The 18,349-nt window shown below is 40.0% G+C and overlaps 2 protein-coding genes across 2 annotated transcripts; both read left to right on the top strand.

The window, feature by feature from the left end:
* The first annotated feature begins 2,594 nt into the window (after positions 1-2,594).
* On the top strand, positions 2,595-5,881 carry LOC104428043 (2-alkenal reductase (NADP(+)-dependent)). Its single transcript, XM_039311232.1, has 5 exons — positions 2,595-3,084; positions 4,100-4,277; positions 4,635-4,801; positions 4,979-5,061; positions 5,158-5,881. The coding sequence occupies exons 1-5, from the start codon at positions 2,845-2,847 to the stop codon at positions 5,534-5,536; spliced, it is 1,047 nt and encodes a 348-aa protein (XP_039167166.1). The 5' UTR covers positions 2,595-2,844; the 3' UTR covers positions 5,537-5,881.
* A 2,741-nt stretch (positions 5,882-8,622) lies between these two features.
* LOC120292812 (2-alkenal reductase (NADP(+)-dependent)-like) lies at positions 8,623-14,853 on the top strand. Its single transcript, XM_039311244.1, has 6 exons — positions 8,623-8,862; positions 9,875-10,052; positions 10,380-10,537; positions 10,712-10,794; positions 10,929-11,200; positions 14,599-14,853. The coding sequence occupies exons 1-6, from the start codon at positions 8,623-8,625 to the stop codon at positions 14,682-14,684; spliced, it is 1,017 nt and encodes a 338-aa protein (XP_039167178.1). The 3' UTR covers positions 14,685-14,853.
* The last annotated feature ends 3,496 nt before the right edge of the window (positions 14,854-18,349 follow it).

The raw sequence follows: 18,349 nt of genomic DNA, 5'->3' as shown, positions 1-18,349 counted from the left end.
ACTACGTCTAAAATTGTCGAGTGGGGCCGTGATGCCACTAAGTCTAAAAAATTACCAGGTGGGGCTGTGATTACCACCAAATCTAGAAAATTGCTAGGTGGGGCCGTGATTACTACCAAGTCTAGAAAATTTACCAGGTGAGGCCGTGATTCCACTAAGTATAAATTATGTCTATAGGGCTGTGATTTAGAGTCGAGAATGAATAGTTGGGATGACCATATGATAACCTCGATGACATATAATCGACTAAGTCAATTGATCGCTGAGTCGATCCTATTAGTTAAATTGATGGGTTGATGTGATAGTCAGTATTTATTATTTGAACTGACTTGCAGGAAGGAAACTGAGGTCAAGGTAAGCCCTCTGATTCGTGGTTATGCTTAGGCAACCCCTGGGGCATATATTCTTCCTAATCGGATCTTAGGGAGTAGAACTCGTTAAGACATTGTCTCACTGTTTATTGTATAACCATTTTCAGGTCCGTAGATGATCGTTGTGGAGGACCGAAGCCCAAAGTTTAGGAGATGAAGCCCGAAGACTCGGCAAACTTGTCCGACTAATTAGTCATAGGACAATTCTATTTTGTTAAAAGCCGATCCCTTTTTATAGGCTTCTGTGTATAAACCTGTGTGTTTATAAAAAGATTTTTTGTGAAAAATTTGTCATGCTTTTCTATCACATTGTTTTATTGTCTAGGGATTATTTATATGCTTCCGCATGCGTATTAAAATGAAAGAGTCGACAATACGTCCTAGAACATCGCTATTAAATCGATCAAGGTAAGGGATGGGTGCGTGCCTAAGGATTAAGGCATGACATATTGACCGTGGATAATTTTTTTAATTTAAAAAAACTATATAATTTTTGTATTCACTTTTTTTTGCTAGTGATTGATTGCGAGCCGTGAACCACTAGCCATGGCTAGGAAGGGCCGGTCTCTATTGAGCAAGGACGAGGGCGAGCACCTATTCACTAGACTTGGCCAGGCCAACCCTTGTTGGGCCTTGGCAAGGCCTACCCTCCCCTAGGTGACAGCCGACAAGGACACCCTCACCTAGGCGGGGGTTGACCTCTCTAGATTTGGCAAGGGAGCCCTGCCTAAGTGAGGCCCGACGAAAAGAAAAGGGAAAAGAAAAAAGAAAAAAAAATCTTAAAAATTGTTAGTGCCGATCGCATCACAAAAGATGGTTGGTGTTTACATCAACAATTTCCGCCCAAAATTGGCCAATTTTAGCAGGATGAACCACAATAGTAAATCGCAAAAGGTTTAGAACTTGCCCCATTAAAAAGTTTAGGATGGAAATGGCACAAATGTGATCGTCTAAGACTTTCTTAATAATTCCCCCTTATAAGTGTGTTTAACCCCAACTCAATATAATAATAATAATAATAATAATAAGAAAGGGCTTTTTTCATAGTCTCACAAGTTTCGTATATATTAAGCACACTTACCGCCACAACAAAATAATTATATGCAAAGAAAACTGTATGAGCGTGCAAATAAGCGAAATTTGCATTGAATGGTTGAAGTTTCCAAGTTATGGACTCGAATCCAGCACCGCTAGAAATGAAGACAACGTTCTGTTGGACTCGATCCGAACTAGTGTGATACATCAAGCCCACCAAATCAAACCATCATCGCCATGTGCTCTTGGCAAAGCTTGAGAGGCTGCTGGACATCCTTAGCGTCACAGCCATTACTGCTAATAAATAGACAAACAAAAGAGACATTTTAACAGTTTTGACCCTTTGCAACTATGTGATCTTATGCTCTGTTTGTTTCGCTGAAAAGAGCAAATCAAGAATCATTTGTCTAATTTTAATAGTTGTAAATTATTGCTTATGAAAAATCAAACACGTGTCCTCTAGCGTCAATCGCCAAGCGAAGTGGAATTTCAGGTCATCTCGTAAAAACTTTGGGAGGGTCATGACCATTTTCGACTGTGTTCAACACGAAGACAAAAGAGAGGCCCCCAACCAAGAAGAGCAGCTGTGTAAATGACCAATCACTATGCTCCGGAACCGATCCAATGCACAAGAAAACACCAATAGAAAAATAATACAAATAGTCTCTAAATTTTGGTATCATATGCATTCTTGAACTTTTAATTTGTTCAATATAATTATTGAACTTTATCTTAATATGTAATGCCGTTCTTGAACTTTTAAATTGTCGATTTGGTCCATGACCTTTATCCTGATATATAACATTGTCCATGAATTTTTAAATTGCTAATTTAGTCCCTAAATTGTTAATACGTGGTTAATGTAGTCATTGTACTATATAAAAATATTTAATATTGTCTCTGAGCTTGAACTTGAGTCTGAATTAATGAAATAACAATATTAAACATCTCCATATAGTAAATAGATTAAATTGAACATATATCAAAAGTTCAATAATTATATTGAATAAATTAAAAAACCAGCAATCATATTATATATTAAGATAAAATTCATGGATAATATTGAATAAATAAAAAATTCAAGGAGTATATTCGACATTGAGTCAAAAATTAGGATCCTTCGTCCTGTTATCCCAACGACAACCGAACATACCCGAATGTTGTCGTCCTCCCCGCGGAGTATCTCCGCAGCCATCTCGCTCTCGCTCCACAGTATCCTCCACTCAGCTCCGTCGTCACCGCCCCCATCAACTCCTATCCCCACCACAGACGCGACAAGGAGAAACAAAAGGTCACCTTTTTCTGTCCCGCAATACTTCTTCACGTGTTCCACGCTCAGCTGAGTCGCTAAGAACGATACCGCACTAGCACGCTCCACGCCTGTTCATCTTCTCTCTTCTGGGTGTTTGGAGCTTCGCCGAAAGAGTAGCGAAGAGCCATGGCGAGTGAGGATGGGGAGGTAGTGAAGAACATGCAAGTGATATTCAGGGACTACGTGAGCGGTTTCCCCAAGGAGACGGACATGGAGGTGCGGGAATCGACCATGAAGTTGCGTCTCCCGGAAGGGTCGAACGGCCTCCTCGTGAAGAATCTCTACTTGTCCTGCGACCCTTACATGAGGACCCGCATGGCGAAGCTCGACATCCCGGGTTATGTTGATTCCTTCAAACCTGGTTCGGTGAGCAAGCCTAAGTACTCTATTTGTTGTCAAGTTCTGTCTGTTTTTTTTCCAAAAGAATGTAGAAAGAGAAAAAGTTCACTGAGAATGATGTGGATTTTCTTGAGTATGATATTTTTATCCTCTTTAAGTTTGACCCGTTTGCTCTGGGGATTCACTATGTTGTTTCTGGAGAAAGTTGCGGTGTCTCTGTTGATGGATGGCGGGTATTATATTAGTTTCCCTGAGTGTTGGATCATGATCTGAGGTTTGGCTAAATTAATATACGAGGACTTGTCAAGTATTAGTTCTGATTATGTCCGATCATTTGAATCAGAGGATGGCAGCGACTCTGTGCTGTATGTCTATTCATTCTTTTTTATACAATGGCTAAATATTTGGTGAGCCAATTGGTGGTGGCTTTGAAAGTGTAGAAGTGATTTGTGATGTCGGTATAAGATTCAGCAAATGTATTGAAGAGCTTGGGGTGTCAAAAGAACGTCGCTTATGCTATTTGGCATAGCAATTTTACATGTCTTACGTTTACACAGTGCCCATAATGACGGGGTTAAGCAATGCAAGTTGCTTCACACTCCCACTCATGTGTAAGCATGACGAATGGTGGTGGATAGCTTGCACGTGAAATAGGATAATTAGACGCATTCATTAAAATATAAACTAAACATGACTCTGGGATAAGCAGAGTTTTGGTTGCATCCGTTAGAAATTGCTAAGGATTCCAACATAATACTATGGATTTCAATTCTATTCGCTGAGCTATTAGAAGTCCGCCGCTCTTCTTCCAGGTTTGTTGGAAGTTATATTAAGTGTTAAGAAAGCTGCATTTTGACTTACCTTGCTTCAATATGACTCAGCTTGCAGACTTTTAATATCAGACAAAAGGTAAGGGTCTCTGGTTATTGTAGTGCATTTGATTATGAAATTGTCTCATCATTCCTTCTTGGAAGTACAATATCTATTTTTGTTTGCTGAACTATTTGCAATTATATTTGAAGTATTTAACACGTTGATGCAGCCTATCACTGGATATGGAGTAGCTGGAGTTTTGGAATCTGGGCATCCAAACTTCAAGAAAGGCGACTTGCTTTGGGGTTTCACTGGATGGGAGGAGTATAGTCTAATTACTGCACCAGAGGCTTGCTTTAAGATTGAACACACCGATGTTCCTTTGTCTTACTACACTGGCCTTTTGGGTATGCTCTATAATCATCAACTGTAATATCTCTTTCTTGTTAATGAATAAGGAGAATCAGATGGTTAAGATATCACTTGTAGGGAGTTTCATTGCTGATGAGCCTTATGGCCGTGTTGAATTGTCTGAATGACAGGGCCAATACTGCAAAGCTTTCTTCTCGCTTTGAAAGAAGCATGTAAATGAGCTATTTCTAGGGAAATAGTAGCTTTCCTTGAGAAGTCAATACATTTCTCACGGGCTTCACCTTTGGGCAATAATCGGACCATTTGAGATTTTGCCATAGCATAACACTATTATACTTATGTTTCAGCAAATCCTGTGACTTGTCTAATTTCAACAAATTTAATCTTTGCAGGTATGGCTGGCATGGCAGCTTATGCCGGGTTTTTCAAGGTATGCTCTCCTAAGAAAGGAGAGACTGTTTTCATATCGGCAGCATCAGGAGCCGTCGGTCAGCTCGTTGGCCAGTTTGCAAAGTTGTTTGGTTGTTATGTTGTTGGCAGCGCTGGTAGCAAAGAGAAGGTAATCATATCACGGTTGATGAGTGCTGTCTTTCTAAAATTCGAGAATGCTCAAGAGAGTGATGGCACTGTTGAATGTATGCATAACATAATCATCATTTCACTAACTACAGTCTTACTGTTCTCTTCCGAATTTCATTCTATTAAAAGTTCTTTTTGCTGCTATTTTGCAAAAAAGGTTGATTTGCTGAAGAACAAGTTTGGATTCGATGATGCTTTCAACTACAAGGAGGAACCGGATCTGGATGCAGCACTGAAAAGGTGAGCTATGAGTATAGCAATGATGATTAAGCAAATAAAATATGTGCCCACTCCTAAAGCCCACTCCATTTGACTTTTTGTGTGGTAAATGATTAGATGCTTCCCCGAGGGTATCGATATCTACTTTGAAAATGTTGGCGGAAAGATGCTCGACGCAGTACTGCTCAACATGAAACTTCGTGGCCGAATCGCACTATGTGGACTGATCTCACAGTACAATCTCGAGCAGCCCGAAGGCGTATACAACTTGATGAACCTCATTCTGAAGCAGGTTAGAATGGAAGGTTTCTTGGTGTTCGATTACTATCATCTCTATCCAAAGTTCCTGGAGATGGTATTGCCTCAGATCAAAGAGGGGAAGATTGTTTATGTGGAAGACACTACCGAAGGTCTCGAGAATGCTCCGGCAGCTCTCATCGGGCTATTCTCCGGCCGCAATGTCGGGAAACAAGTGGTGGTGGTTTCTCACGAATGAGTCGGCTTTCTGTACTTTTTCCATCGGCATAGTCTACTCTTTTCTCGTGTTTTCAAAATGGTTGTTTTCTGTTTGCCGTTGTGTTGCCGTTCCATCGTGCGAGGACGTAGAGGTTGTTTCTTTCTTTGGGGATGAATCAGATGATACGGAGGACCATCTGGTTGGTTTGTTTTCGGGGGGCAACGTTGGAAAACGTGGCGGTTTGTAGCTTTTCGCGAATAACTCGCTTAGTGTACTTTTGGGTGCACATGCTCTGTTTTGCCTTCGGGGGATTGTTGTCTGTATCAGGTATAGAATTTTATTTGCCTCCCTATAATAATGTTAATGGAAATATTTCTTCTTGTACCGTGTCATCGTCTTTAAATAAGACTCATTTGAGATACCAAATTGTTATGACTAATGGGGAAAGTGCATGAACAAATTAAAAGATTTGAGTAAGAGATAAATCAAAGAAATGAAACTCAAAAATAATAGATTATTATGATTTAACGGTGTGCATACATCGCAGTATTTTCTGTCTGGTCTTATCCTAAAACCAAAGTCATGCACAAGAGAGAAATTATAACTTATTGCATTTATGTAAATCTACGTCTAAATTTTTCAATTTCGCCAATTAAATCGTAAATATAGTTTATCCAGCCAATTTTTGTTGGAAGTCTCTAACATGAACATTGACCTTGGATAACTTTTGGAATTTAAAAAAAATGATTTATTCTTTTTCTTTTTTCTTTTTTCTTTCCCGGGGGGCCAATGGCCAATGGTGAACCACCAGCCATAGACCAATCAAGGGCCAGTCTCTCTTAGGCTAGGGCAAGGCCCGGCCTTGCCAAGTCTTAGGGGGCGAGGGTGAGCGCCTATTCACCATACCAGACTAGGCCAAGCAAATCCTTACAAGGCCTTGCCTAGGCCAACCCTCCCCTGGGTGACACTTAGCGAGACCACCTTGGCCTAGGCAAAGGTTGACCTCTCTAAATTTGGAAAGGGGGCTTGCCCAAGTGAGGCCCAGCAAAAAGAAAAGAGAAAAAAGAAAAAACTTAAACTTGTCGGTATTAACACTAGTTGTGCCACATAAAACGGTTGGCGTTCAAATTAGTGATTTCCTGTCAAAATTTGCCAATTTTGGCTTGATGAACTACACTGCTAAATTGTTAAAAGGTTTGGAACTCGATTGACCATGTTAAAAGATTTAGGATGGAATTAGCACAAGTACAATCGTCTAGGACTTTTTTGATCATTTCCTTTTCACAAGTGTGTTCCAATTCTAAATTCAACCCCAACTCACAAAAATTAATTATAAGAAAGGGCTTCTTTTGGTTCTCTCAACTCTTTTGGAAGAGGGCTCTCTATATTCTCTGTATCTCTCACAAGCTTCACATATGTTAAGCACACTTACTACAAAAATAAAATAATTATATGCGAAGAACTCTATGAGCATTTCTTCGACATTAACAAGGACAAGAACCCTATGAGCATGCAAATAAGCGAAGTCTGCATTGAATGGTTGAAGTTTCCTATTTATGGACTCGAATCCATCACGCTAGAAATGAGGGACAACGTTTTGTTCGACTCGATCCGAATTAGTGATACATCAAGCCCACCAAATCAAGCATCATCACCGTGTGTTCTTGGCAAAGTTTGAGAAGCTGCTGGACATCCTCAGGGTCACAGCCATTGCTACTAATAAATAGACAAGCAAGAGAGATATTTTAACAGCTTTAACCCTTTGCGACTATGTGATTTTAGATTCCATTTGTTTCGCTGAAAAGGGCAAATGAAAAATTATTTTTCTAATTTTAATAGTCCTAAATTATTGCTTGTGAAAAGTCAAACACATATCTTCTGGCGTCAGTCACTAAGGACGTGTTTGGTAACGATTTTTTGTTCCGAAAAACAATTTTTGATGAGAAATGATTTTTTCTAATTCTGTTCTTGAGAACAATTTTGAGCAAAAAGCGCGTTTGGTAACTTCTCAAAATTTCTATTCTCGAGATAGAAATACATTTAGTAAGATTCTTAGATTTTTTTATTTCTTTTAATTTTTTAATTCTTTTATTATATTTTTTATTTTTTTTCCTTTTTCTTTTCTCTTTGGCCTATCGCTAGCCACCCTCACCAAGCCACCAACGAGGCTCGGCCTCACCACGGCCGGCGAGGCCTAGCCTCGCGCCCATTGGGGAGGCCGAGCCTCGCCGGGCCACCGCTAGGCGACGCCGTCCTAGAGGTGGCCCGGTGAGGCCAAGCCTGACCGGTTGCTGAGTGAGCTCGGCCTCACCATGCCTCACCGTGGCTCGATGTCTTCGGGGGCCGGCGACGCTCCGGCGAGGTCGTCGGCCCTCGTCTAGCCAGTCAGCTGCACCAAACATGGCCAAGGCCAGCGACCAGTCAAAAGGAAGAAGAGAGGAGAGAAAAAAAAAAAGTAGATTCTAGAAATTGTTTCCGAGAACAAAAAACTGTTTTTTTTCTACTTCTTGTTTCTGTTCTAAATCTATTCCCATGAACAAAAATTTTACCGAACATCAATAGGAAAACGACATAAATAATTTATGAAGTTTTACCCAATATGCAATGTGACTCCTAAACTTTATCCCAATATGTAAAATTGTCCCTAAACTTTTAAATTGTCAATTTGATACCCAAACTTTTGGTGCATGTCTAATGTAGTCATTTGATTATATGAAGATATTTAATTTTGTCCATGAGCTTGAATTAATGGAACGATGGCATTCAACATTTTTATATAGTCCGGAGACCACATTATATATTGAGATAAAGTTCAGAGATTACGTTACATATTATTAAGATAAAGTTTGGGAACATCATTGAATGAATAAAAAATTCGAAGACCATGACATACATTGAACCGAAATTTAAGATTTCCAAAACCATCTCGCTCTCGCTCCTCATGATCCTCCACTCACCTCCATCGTCACCGTCCCCATCAACTACCATCCCCCGCCGGCTGACCCACAGGGCGCAACCAAAAGGTCGCCTTCTTATCTGTCCCGCATGGCCTCTTCACACTCCACGCCTGCTCATCTTCTCTCTTCTGGGTGTTCAGAGTTTTGCCGAAAGAGCAGCGAAGAGCGATGGCGGGCGAGAATGAGGAGGCAGTGAGGGACAAGCAAGTGATATTGAGGGACTACGTGAGTGGTTTCCCCAAGGATACGAACGTGGAGGTGCGTGAGTCGACCATGAAGTTGCGTCTCCTGGAGGGCTCGAACGGCTTTCTCGTGAAAAATCTCTACTTGTCCTGCGACCCTTACATAAAGTTCCGCATGACGAAGCCCGACGTCCCGGATTATGTCCAAGCCTTCAGACCCGGTTCGGTGAGCAAGCCTAAGTACTCCTTTCGTAGTCAAGTTCTGTCTCTCTTTTTTCCTTTTTTTCCAAAGAACATAGATAGAGAAAAAGTTCATCGAGGATGATGTGGGCTTTCTTGAGTATGATATTTTTGTCCTTTTTAAGTTTGCTCTGGACATTCATTGTGTTGTTTTTGGAGAAAGTTGCGGTGTCTCTGCTGATGGATGGCGGATATTATATCAGTTTTCCTGAGTGTTGGATCATGATCTCAGGTTTGGCTATATTAATATACGAGGACTTGTCATGTATTAGTTCTGATTATGTCCGATCATTTGAATCAAAGGATTGTAGCGACTCTGTGCTGTTTGTGTATTTATTTTTATCTTTTTTAATATCATGGCTAAATCTTTTTGAGCCAATTGGTGGTGGCTTTGAAATTGTAGAATTTGTTTGTGATGTCGGTATAATATTTGGCAAATGTATTGAAGAGCTTAGGGTGTCGAGAGAACGTCGCTTGTGCTATTTGGCATAGGAATTTTACATTCCTTACGTTTACACAGTCCACATAATCATGGGGTTAAGCGATGCGAGTAATGTGTAAGCATGACAAATTGTGACTGATAGCTTGCACGTGAAAGAGGACAATGAGATGTATTAATTGAAATATAAAATAAACATGACTCTGGGATGAGCAGAGTTTTGGTTGGATCCTTCAGCATATTGCTTAGGATTCTGATGTATAGCTATGGATTTCAATTTTATTCCCGCTGTGTTAAAATTATGCCATTCTAGGTTTGTTGGAAGTTATATCAAGGGTTAAGGAAAACTGCATTTTGACTTACCTTACCTCAATATGACTCTAGTTGCAAACTTTTAATATCAGAAAAAAGGTTAAAGGTGAAAGGGTCTCTGGTTATTGTAGCGCATTTGACTATGAAATTGTCTTCATGTCCAATCATTCCTTCTTGGAAGTGCAATGTCTATTTACGTTTGCTAAATTATTCACTTATATTTGAAGTATTTAACGCATTGATGCAGCTTATCACTGGATATGGAGTAGCTAGAGTTTTGGAATCCGGGCATCCAGACTTCAAGAAAGGCGACTTGCTTTGGGGTTTAACCGGATGGGAGGAGTATACGCTAATTACTGCACCAGAGACTTGCTTCAAGATTGAACACACCAATGTTCCTCTGTCTTACTACACTGGCCTTTTGGGTACGCTTTTCTATCATCGATTGCAATATCTATTTCTTCTTAATGAATAAGAGGAATCAGATAGTTAAGATATTACTCGTAGGGATCTTCATTGTCGATGAACCTTATGGCCTCATTGAATTGTCTGAATGACAGAGCCCTGCAAAGCCATCTTCTCGCTTTGCGAAGCGTGTAAATCGGTTGTTTCTAGAGAAATAGTAGCTTTCCTTGAGAAGAATACATTTCTCACGGGCTTCAACTTTGGGAAATAATCGGACCATTTGAGATTTTGCCATAGCATAACACTCCTACACCTTTGTCTAATTTCTATAAATTTATAATTTGTAGGTATGACTGGCATGGCCGGTTTTTTCGAAGTATGCTCTCCTAAGAAAGGAGAGACAGTTTTCATATCAGCAGCATCGGGAGCTGTTGGTCAGCTTGTTGGCCAGTTTGCAAAGTTGTTCGGTTGTTATGTTGTTGGCAGCGCTGGTAGCAAGGAGAAGGTAATCGTGTCATGGTTGATGAGTGCTGTCTTTCTTAAATTTGAGAATGGTCAAGAGAGTGATGGCACTATTGAATGTATACCATCGTCATCATTTTACTGACTACAGTCTTACTGTTCTCTTCCGAATTTCATTGTATTAAAAGTTGCTTTTGCCGCTATTTTTGCGAAAAAGGTTGATTTGCTGAAGAACAAGTTTGGATTCGATGATGCTTTCAACTACAAGGAGGAACTGGATCTGGATGCAGCACTGAAAAGGTGAGCTATGAGTATAGCACTGATGATTAAGCAAATAAGCGACTAGCGCACGGGATATAAAAAAAAATGTAACTGTTCCTGACGCCTACTCCGTTTGACTTTTTGTATTATAAATGTTTAGATGCTTCTCCGAGGATCTACTTCGAAAACGTTGGCGGAAAGATGCTCGATGCGGTGCTGCTCAGCATGAAACTTCATGGCCGAATCGCGGTTTGTGGAATGATCTCACAGTACAATCTTGAGCAGCCCGAAGGCATACACAACTTGACAAATTTTATCCTGAAGCGGATTCGGATGGAAGGTTTCGTGGTATCTGATTACTATCATCTCTACCCAAAGTTCCTGGAGACGGTATTGCCTCAGTTCAAAGAGGGGAAGATTGTGTATGTGGAAGACATTGCCGAATGTCACGTCCCGAACCCTGAGCACGTGCCCATCCCTCTCTGGTCAATAAAAATTTGCGACTTCCCAGGATGAGTCGCCGACCCTTTCCATTTTAATGCACATGCGGAAGCGAAAAGAAATCCCCTGACAGTAATCATCTCGGGATAGAAAAGCAGGATTCAAATTCATAAACAAACATGCCTTTATATTCACACTTTGAGTCATGTACAAGAGTCATGACCAAAAACTACAAAAGATTGGCCTTCCAAAAGAAGCGGTCCTAACCGACCTACGCTTCCGATCACCTCCTCTTGGCTCGGCGTCCTCCACTTGACGACCCTAAAAATGGTGTCCCATAACGGGGTGAGATATCATCTCGAGTCTAAACTCTAAGCCCCAATTAGGAGGGAAATACGCCCGGAAGCGTCCTAAGCATGCAATCACACAATCAATGAGACTTACCTTGTCTCAGATCCACCCTGCAGGTCAGTATAATTTATATGACAGGCAACATAAGAGCATGAGCAACAATAAGCTCCAAATAACTGAAACGCCACACTCAATTAATCATGCGTTCCTAGTTTTGATCTCGGCATATAGACGGCCTACTCTCGGTTCGGCGGTCTTCGGCATTGCGAGCTTCGTCTCACCCCATTGAGCACGGCACGCTCTCTTTATCGACGGCTTTCCAGAAGGAGCATAGGGTCCGTAATCAATCTGGCGCCCTTCCCGTTGTCCAGGGTATCCCACATTGGGATAACGTCCAGCTCAACAGCCCGAGACGATTTCTCATAACCATCACGCGATCACTCAAATATGGCCCAGGGCACCGTGCATTGCACTCAAATGCTTCAATTAAAATGGTGAGCCTAGCATTTTTCTCCGTATTAGAAATTCACATGAAATTACTCGTGTGTGGGTACACGGTCAACTTGATCCAGAAAATTGATATTCATTCTTTTTAAAATCCCACTATTTCATATAGTACTAAAAACTATTTTCGGTGTCAAAACCCGACACCTGGGATTTTCTGAATAAATATTGAAAATTCACAATTTTTGGAATTAAATACCAAAATCCAATCAACACTCAATTTGCATAATGTAACACTCAATTGTAGAAATTAACCACACCATTGCAATCGCCACGAAATTCCTGGCCACCACCATCTCGGCCTAATTTCGGAAAAATAATTAATAATTAAATAATTACTGAAATTAATTAAATAAATCAATTTAAATTCTAAAATACTAACCTAAGCCATAATCATTAAATTAAATACCAATACGGACTCGGAAAATTCCCGAACCCTTCTAGATAAACAATACAATTTATTTAGGCCTTAGCCAAACCATGCTAACCACCTAACATGCTCAATTAAATAATTCAATTTCTAATTTAATCTAACTAACCACCTAATTCCTAATAAAATAAATTTAACACCCCTTAAACGTCATTAACCTACTAAGCAGAGTTTAGAGTATAAACTCACCGGTGTATCGCAAAAACCGGTTCACCGCGACGACGACGCGACGGCGGCCGAAATCTTAATTTTCGGCGATGTCGGCGGACTTGGACCGGGCCTAAACTTGGCCCAACAAATCTCAACCAAAATCTGAGATTTGTTTTCAACTTGGGCTGCTGGTCGCGGGCTCGGGTCTTCTAAATTGGGCTGGTCTTGCGGGCTTGGGTTGCTGAAAACAAAAACCTGCCGGGCTGATTCTTGTGGGCCTGACTTGCGTGAAGATGAGCTGCAGAAGAATGGCAACTTGCTGGGCCGTTGATGTGGGCTGAGCTACGGTGATGTTGGGCCTGACTCGGTGAAGATCAACGGCGAAGGAGCAGCTGCTTCGTGAGGCTTCGGTTCAGTGGAAGATTGTTCAGTCTTCTTTGGCGAGGAACTTCGGACGCGGCTATGCTGGAACGAACGAAGGAGAGGAGCTATTTCGGTGGCCACAATTGCAAGAAGATGAGCTGCTTGGTCCTCGGAGAAGATGCCGCAGACACGCGGCTTCGCTGGACTCACAGAAACTGGGCTTCAAGGACGGTGCTGCTTCGCTTGGAGGAGATGAAGACACGAGGCGGAGAGGAACGATCGTGGCTTAAGCTATGGGCCTGGAATTTGCTGGTCTTCGGTGACTTTGGAGTCAACGGCGATGGTCCTTCGCTGGGGGTTTTGACCGAAGAAACTGAAGACGCGTGGGCTGGTGAAGATGCGGACGAAGGGAGCTGCTTCGTGGACGTTGGTGGAGATGCAGCAGCTTAAATCTTCGAATGAACGAATGGGAGAACAGCAGAGGCAGCTCGTAAGTGGATTGGTGGCTGAGAATTGGTGTTAATTCGGCGAAGGTGCAAAGAAGAAGACCAAGATGAAAGAAGGCAGAGGCGGTTCGGTCTTTAGGAAGGGGAGTCGGCTTCAATCCATTTGAAAAGAAGACAGCAAAGGGGAAAGAACCGGTGAAGATGACGTGCGAAGGAAGATGAGGAAAAATCAAAGCAAAATATCTCCAACAATTAATGCTTGGTTCCCCCCCACTTTTGCCTCAAACCTTATCTCATTTTTCCTCAATACTTTCTAGTCTAAAATCCACCAATTAAACCCAATTTTTAGGCTAAAATCCAGCCCTCCTCCTTAACTCCGAATTTTACTCACATAGCTTCAATCTCTTCGACAAATTCCTCAAATTTGATGTCCAATGTCGATGAAGAAAAACTCATATAATTTTCTGTAAGTCCCAATATATATATTTGGAAGTTAAAACTCGCTTTAAAATTAGTTTGAATTTCCATTTATTTTCCACGACGTCCGAATCGGATTTCCGTAAAAATCTCGGAATCTCTTAAAAATCTTCGGAGAATTTCCTAAAATAGCCGCACACCAATAACTTTCAAATCGGGTTCAAATTCATGATTAATTTCAATCCAGGCGTGCTTTTTGGCGTGACCTAGTCCTAGGGTCACTTTTAGGAATTTTTGGTGCAATTGACCGTGATCGATTTATCTCGAGTCACAAAGTACATCTTCGACACATTAGCGACTCTCAATTGTCGTGAAAATCTCGAGGAATCAAATACGGGCAAGACCGGGTACCAAAACGATAGGAAAAATCGGCCTAGTGCCAATCGATGAGTATTTTGAAATCGGTGGAATCACCCACACTATGATCACATATCTCATCGATTGACCTATTTCGATCTCTAATCGATTTCGACAGTCCGTAATGATCTCGGTAGATGGACACGGTCGAGTAGTTAAGTTCCTGGCCGAACCAAGTGCCCATTGCATTTAGATTCCTTAATTGCTTTCCTGCACAGTTATCTCGTGAGTGGCCAACTCGAGAAAAGACTATAGACGCGTCGACGAAAAGCCCGATTTATTTAATCGAAAACAAATCTGAAAATTCAGGCTGTCACACCGAAGGTCTCGAGAATGCTCCGACAGCTCTCATCGGGCTGTTCTCCGGCCGCAATGTCGGGAAACAAGTGGTGGTGGTTTCTCACGAATGAGTCGGCTTTCTGTTCTTTTCCATAGGCGTCGTCTCCGCTTTTCTCGTGTTTTCAAAATGGGTTGTTTTCTGTTTGTCTTTGTGTTGCCGTTCCGTTGTGCGTGGACACAGATGTTGTTTCTTTCTCTGGGGATGAATCGGATGATACAGAGGACCATCTGGTTGGGTTGTTTTCAGGGATCAATGTTGGAAAACGTGGTGGTTTGCGGCTTTTCGCGAATGAGTCGGTTAGTGTACTTTTTGGTGCAGATGCTCTCCTTTGCTTTGGGAGGATCGTTCTCTGTATTGGACATAGAATCTCATATGCCTCTATAAGATGTCATGGAAATGTGTCTTCTTGTACTGTATCATCGCCTTTAAATAAAACTCAAAAATAAGGGATTATCGTGGTTCAATAGCATGCCTACTTCATGTTTGTGATATGCCTCTAAAAGATGTCGATGGAAATGTGTCTTCTAGTACCCTATCATCACCTTTAAATGAAACTCAAAAATAAGAGATTATCGTTGTTCGGAGAATGCAAAGTACCTAGGCAAATGAAATTTTTCGAGTAAGAAATAAATCAAAGAAATGAAACTAAAAATAAGGGATTATCGTGGTACGATAGCATGCCTACTTCACGTTGAGAGATCAATGGGATGATTCGAATGCAATCAGCAAAGACATGGTTACAAACGTTCAACCAGTCATTTATAAATGTTTTTCAATTCTAAATTTAACCCCAACTCACAAAAGTTAATCACAAGACAGGGCTTTTTTCATACTCTCAACTCTCTTGGAAGAGAGCTCTTGATATTCTTTGTATTTCTCACACCGCACATATTAAGCACACTTACTACAACTAAAAAATAATTATATGCAAAAAACTCTATGAGCATTTTTTCGACATCAACCAGGAAACGAACTCTTGTGAGAAATTGATTTCCCTTCTATATCATCCACAACCCCATTGGCAACAGTCCAATTCCAAATTTCCTAACACAGCTCGGGTTTCGTTGCATGTCATGAATCGACTTTCAAATCAATTGAGATTAATTCCAAGCTAACTTGTCTCTTGGAGCATGCACATGATGTGCCTATGGCATGTGCAAATAAGCGGTGTTTGCATTGGATAGTTGAAGTTGCAAGTGTAATGGCGGTGACATAATTGAATACGAATTAGGGATCCATCAATCCCATCACATCAACCATCATCACCATGCATTTTTGGAAGGCTTGAGAGGCTGTTCAAAGTCCTCAGATTCACATCTGTTACCAAAGAATCCAATTTGAAATTTCCTAACATGGCTCGGGTTTCGTTGCATGTCATGAATCGAATTTCAAATCAATCGAGATTAATTGCAAGCTAACTTGTCTCTTGGAGCATGTGCATGATGTGCCTATGACGTCTGCAAATAAGTGGTGTTTGCATTGGACGGTTGAAGTTGCAAGTGTAATGGCGGTGACATAATTGAATACAAATTAGAGATCCATCAAGCCCATCACATCAACCATCATCACCATGCATTTTTGGCAGGCCTGAGAGGCTGTTCAAAGTCCTCAGATTCACATCTCTTACCAAAGAATCCAATTTGAAATTTCCTAACATGGCTCGGGTTTTGTTGCACGTCATGAATCAAATTTCAAATCAATCAAGATTAATTCCAAGCTAACTTGTCTCTTGGAGCATGTGCATGATGTGCTTATGGCGCGTGCAAATAGGCGGTGTTTGCATTAGATTGTTGAAGTTGCAAGTGTAATGTTGGTGACATAATTGAATACGAATTAGAGATCCATCCATCAAGCCCATCACATCAACATCATCACCATGCATTTTTGGCAGACTTGAGAGGCTGTTCAAGGTCCTCAGATTCACATCTCTTAGCAAAGAACAAACAAATACCAGATATTTTAGTAACTCTAACCCTTTGCGGGGGTGATGCATGTATGTGAATTTACATTCCATTTGTTTCACCGGCAAGAGCAATTTGAAATATATTTTCTAATTTGAATCGTTCTTGGCAGTTAGAAAAAGAATAACTAAAAAATATTTTCATCATTAATGATAATTTATGTCTAAATATTTTCCCTAATGATGAGAATTTCCTTTTATCTTATTTGGATAGTTGTTGATTGAATTAGAGATGTGATTATGTCGACCCACTTGACGGGATTGAAGTCGGGTGCGTGTCATTCAAATTCATCCTCATGCAACATGGGAAAAATTGTCTAAAAAATCCTAAACCCATTACATTTTGGTCGAGTTTAATCATAAACTTTTTAATTTTACCAATTGAATCCTAAAAATTTTTATATTTTGCCAATCGAATCTATTCAGCCAATTTTGGCCAAAATTTACTAACATAAACGGCTGGCACTAACACAGCATTTCACTTTTCTTTGTTTCTATCCTTGCTAGCCTAACTCCCAAAAAAAAGTAAAAAGAAAAAACCAACAAAAATTCAAAATAGTATTAACATATTATTTAAAATGCCACATCAGCGCCATCTATCCACGTCGATAAATTTAGGCCAAATAGACTTAATTGGCAAAAAATAAAAATATTTACAACTCAATTAATAAAATTAAAACATTTAGAACTGAATTGACAAAAGTGCAATAGGTTTAGAACTTTTTGAACAATTTTCCCAGCAATAGAAAACCACTTGTGCATATGTCAGCTAAATTAATGAGCTTACTTTGACTGGCCTACTTAAATATTAAATTTGATTTAGTTAACTTTCATGATCATTTTAGTAGCTATTAAAACATTACGTATCATATGCGTTACTCGTAGGGTTAAACCAACGCAGACTCAACCTAATATGTTTCAAAAGTAGATTTTGGCCTGGTTCGACTGGCCAAATTTCATAAGAGCCCAAACAAATCTACCCAATTAAGCTCGAATATCAAAGTTTGTACTTTGAATAGATTTTACCAACGGGTACAAATTTCATAAACTTTTGCTGAACCCACTTAGGCCTTAACAATACCAATCACCATATCTTTATCAAACTCGTTTATCATTCATTTAGAAAATCAATAACATGCCACATATCGTGAGACATCCATTTTTATTCCTCTATGTTGGGAAGAGATAATCTAGGTGAGAAAAAAAAAATTAAGAGTAAAAATAACGGCAAACAAAAGATTGTAGGGAAAATTATACAGTCACTCCTATATTTATTGTACAAAATAAAATTCATTCCTAAACTTTTTAATATTATCAAACTAGTCATATATTTTTGCATGAAATTCCAATGGAATCATTCTTGTCAATTTTCGTTAACGGCAAGTGTGTCGTGTAAGATGGTGGGTAATGATTAAATCATTATATTAACAATTCTTAGTAAAAATTGATCAAAAACTACATTACATTTTCGAACAAATGTTTAAAGACAATATTGAAAAGTTTAGAACTAAATTCACATTCACACAATGAATTTAGGACTAATTGGACAGTTTCTCCAAAGGTTGTAAATCAATCGTAGAGACAAGGGAGAAAATTGTCCAAAAAATCATTAATATATTGTACTTTTGCCAATTCAATTCTAAATCTTTTACTTGCATCAATTCAGTCCTTGACATATTCACGTTTTGTCAATTGAGTATATCTAATCAAATTTGATCGGAAATCGCTAATGTAGACATAAACCATTCTAGTGACACTTTTTTCAAATTTTATTT

Source organism: Eucalyptus grandis, chromosome 1, assembly GCF_016545825.1.
Source record: "Eucalyptus grandis isolate ANBG69807.140 chromosome 1, ASM1654582v1, whole genome shotgun sequence".
Taxonomy (NCBI): domain Eukaryota; kingdom Viridiplantae; phylum Streptophyta; class Magnoliopsida; order Myrtales; family Myrtaceae; genus Eucalyptus; species Eucalyptus grandis.
Note: the sequence above shows the minus strand (reverse complement) of the source record. Positions and strands in the feature narration are given on the sequence as shown.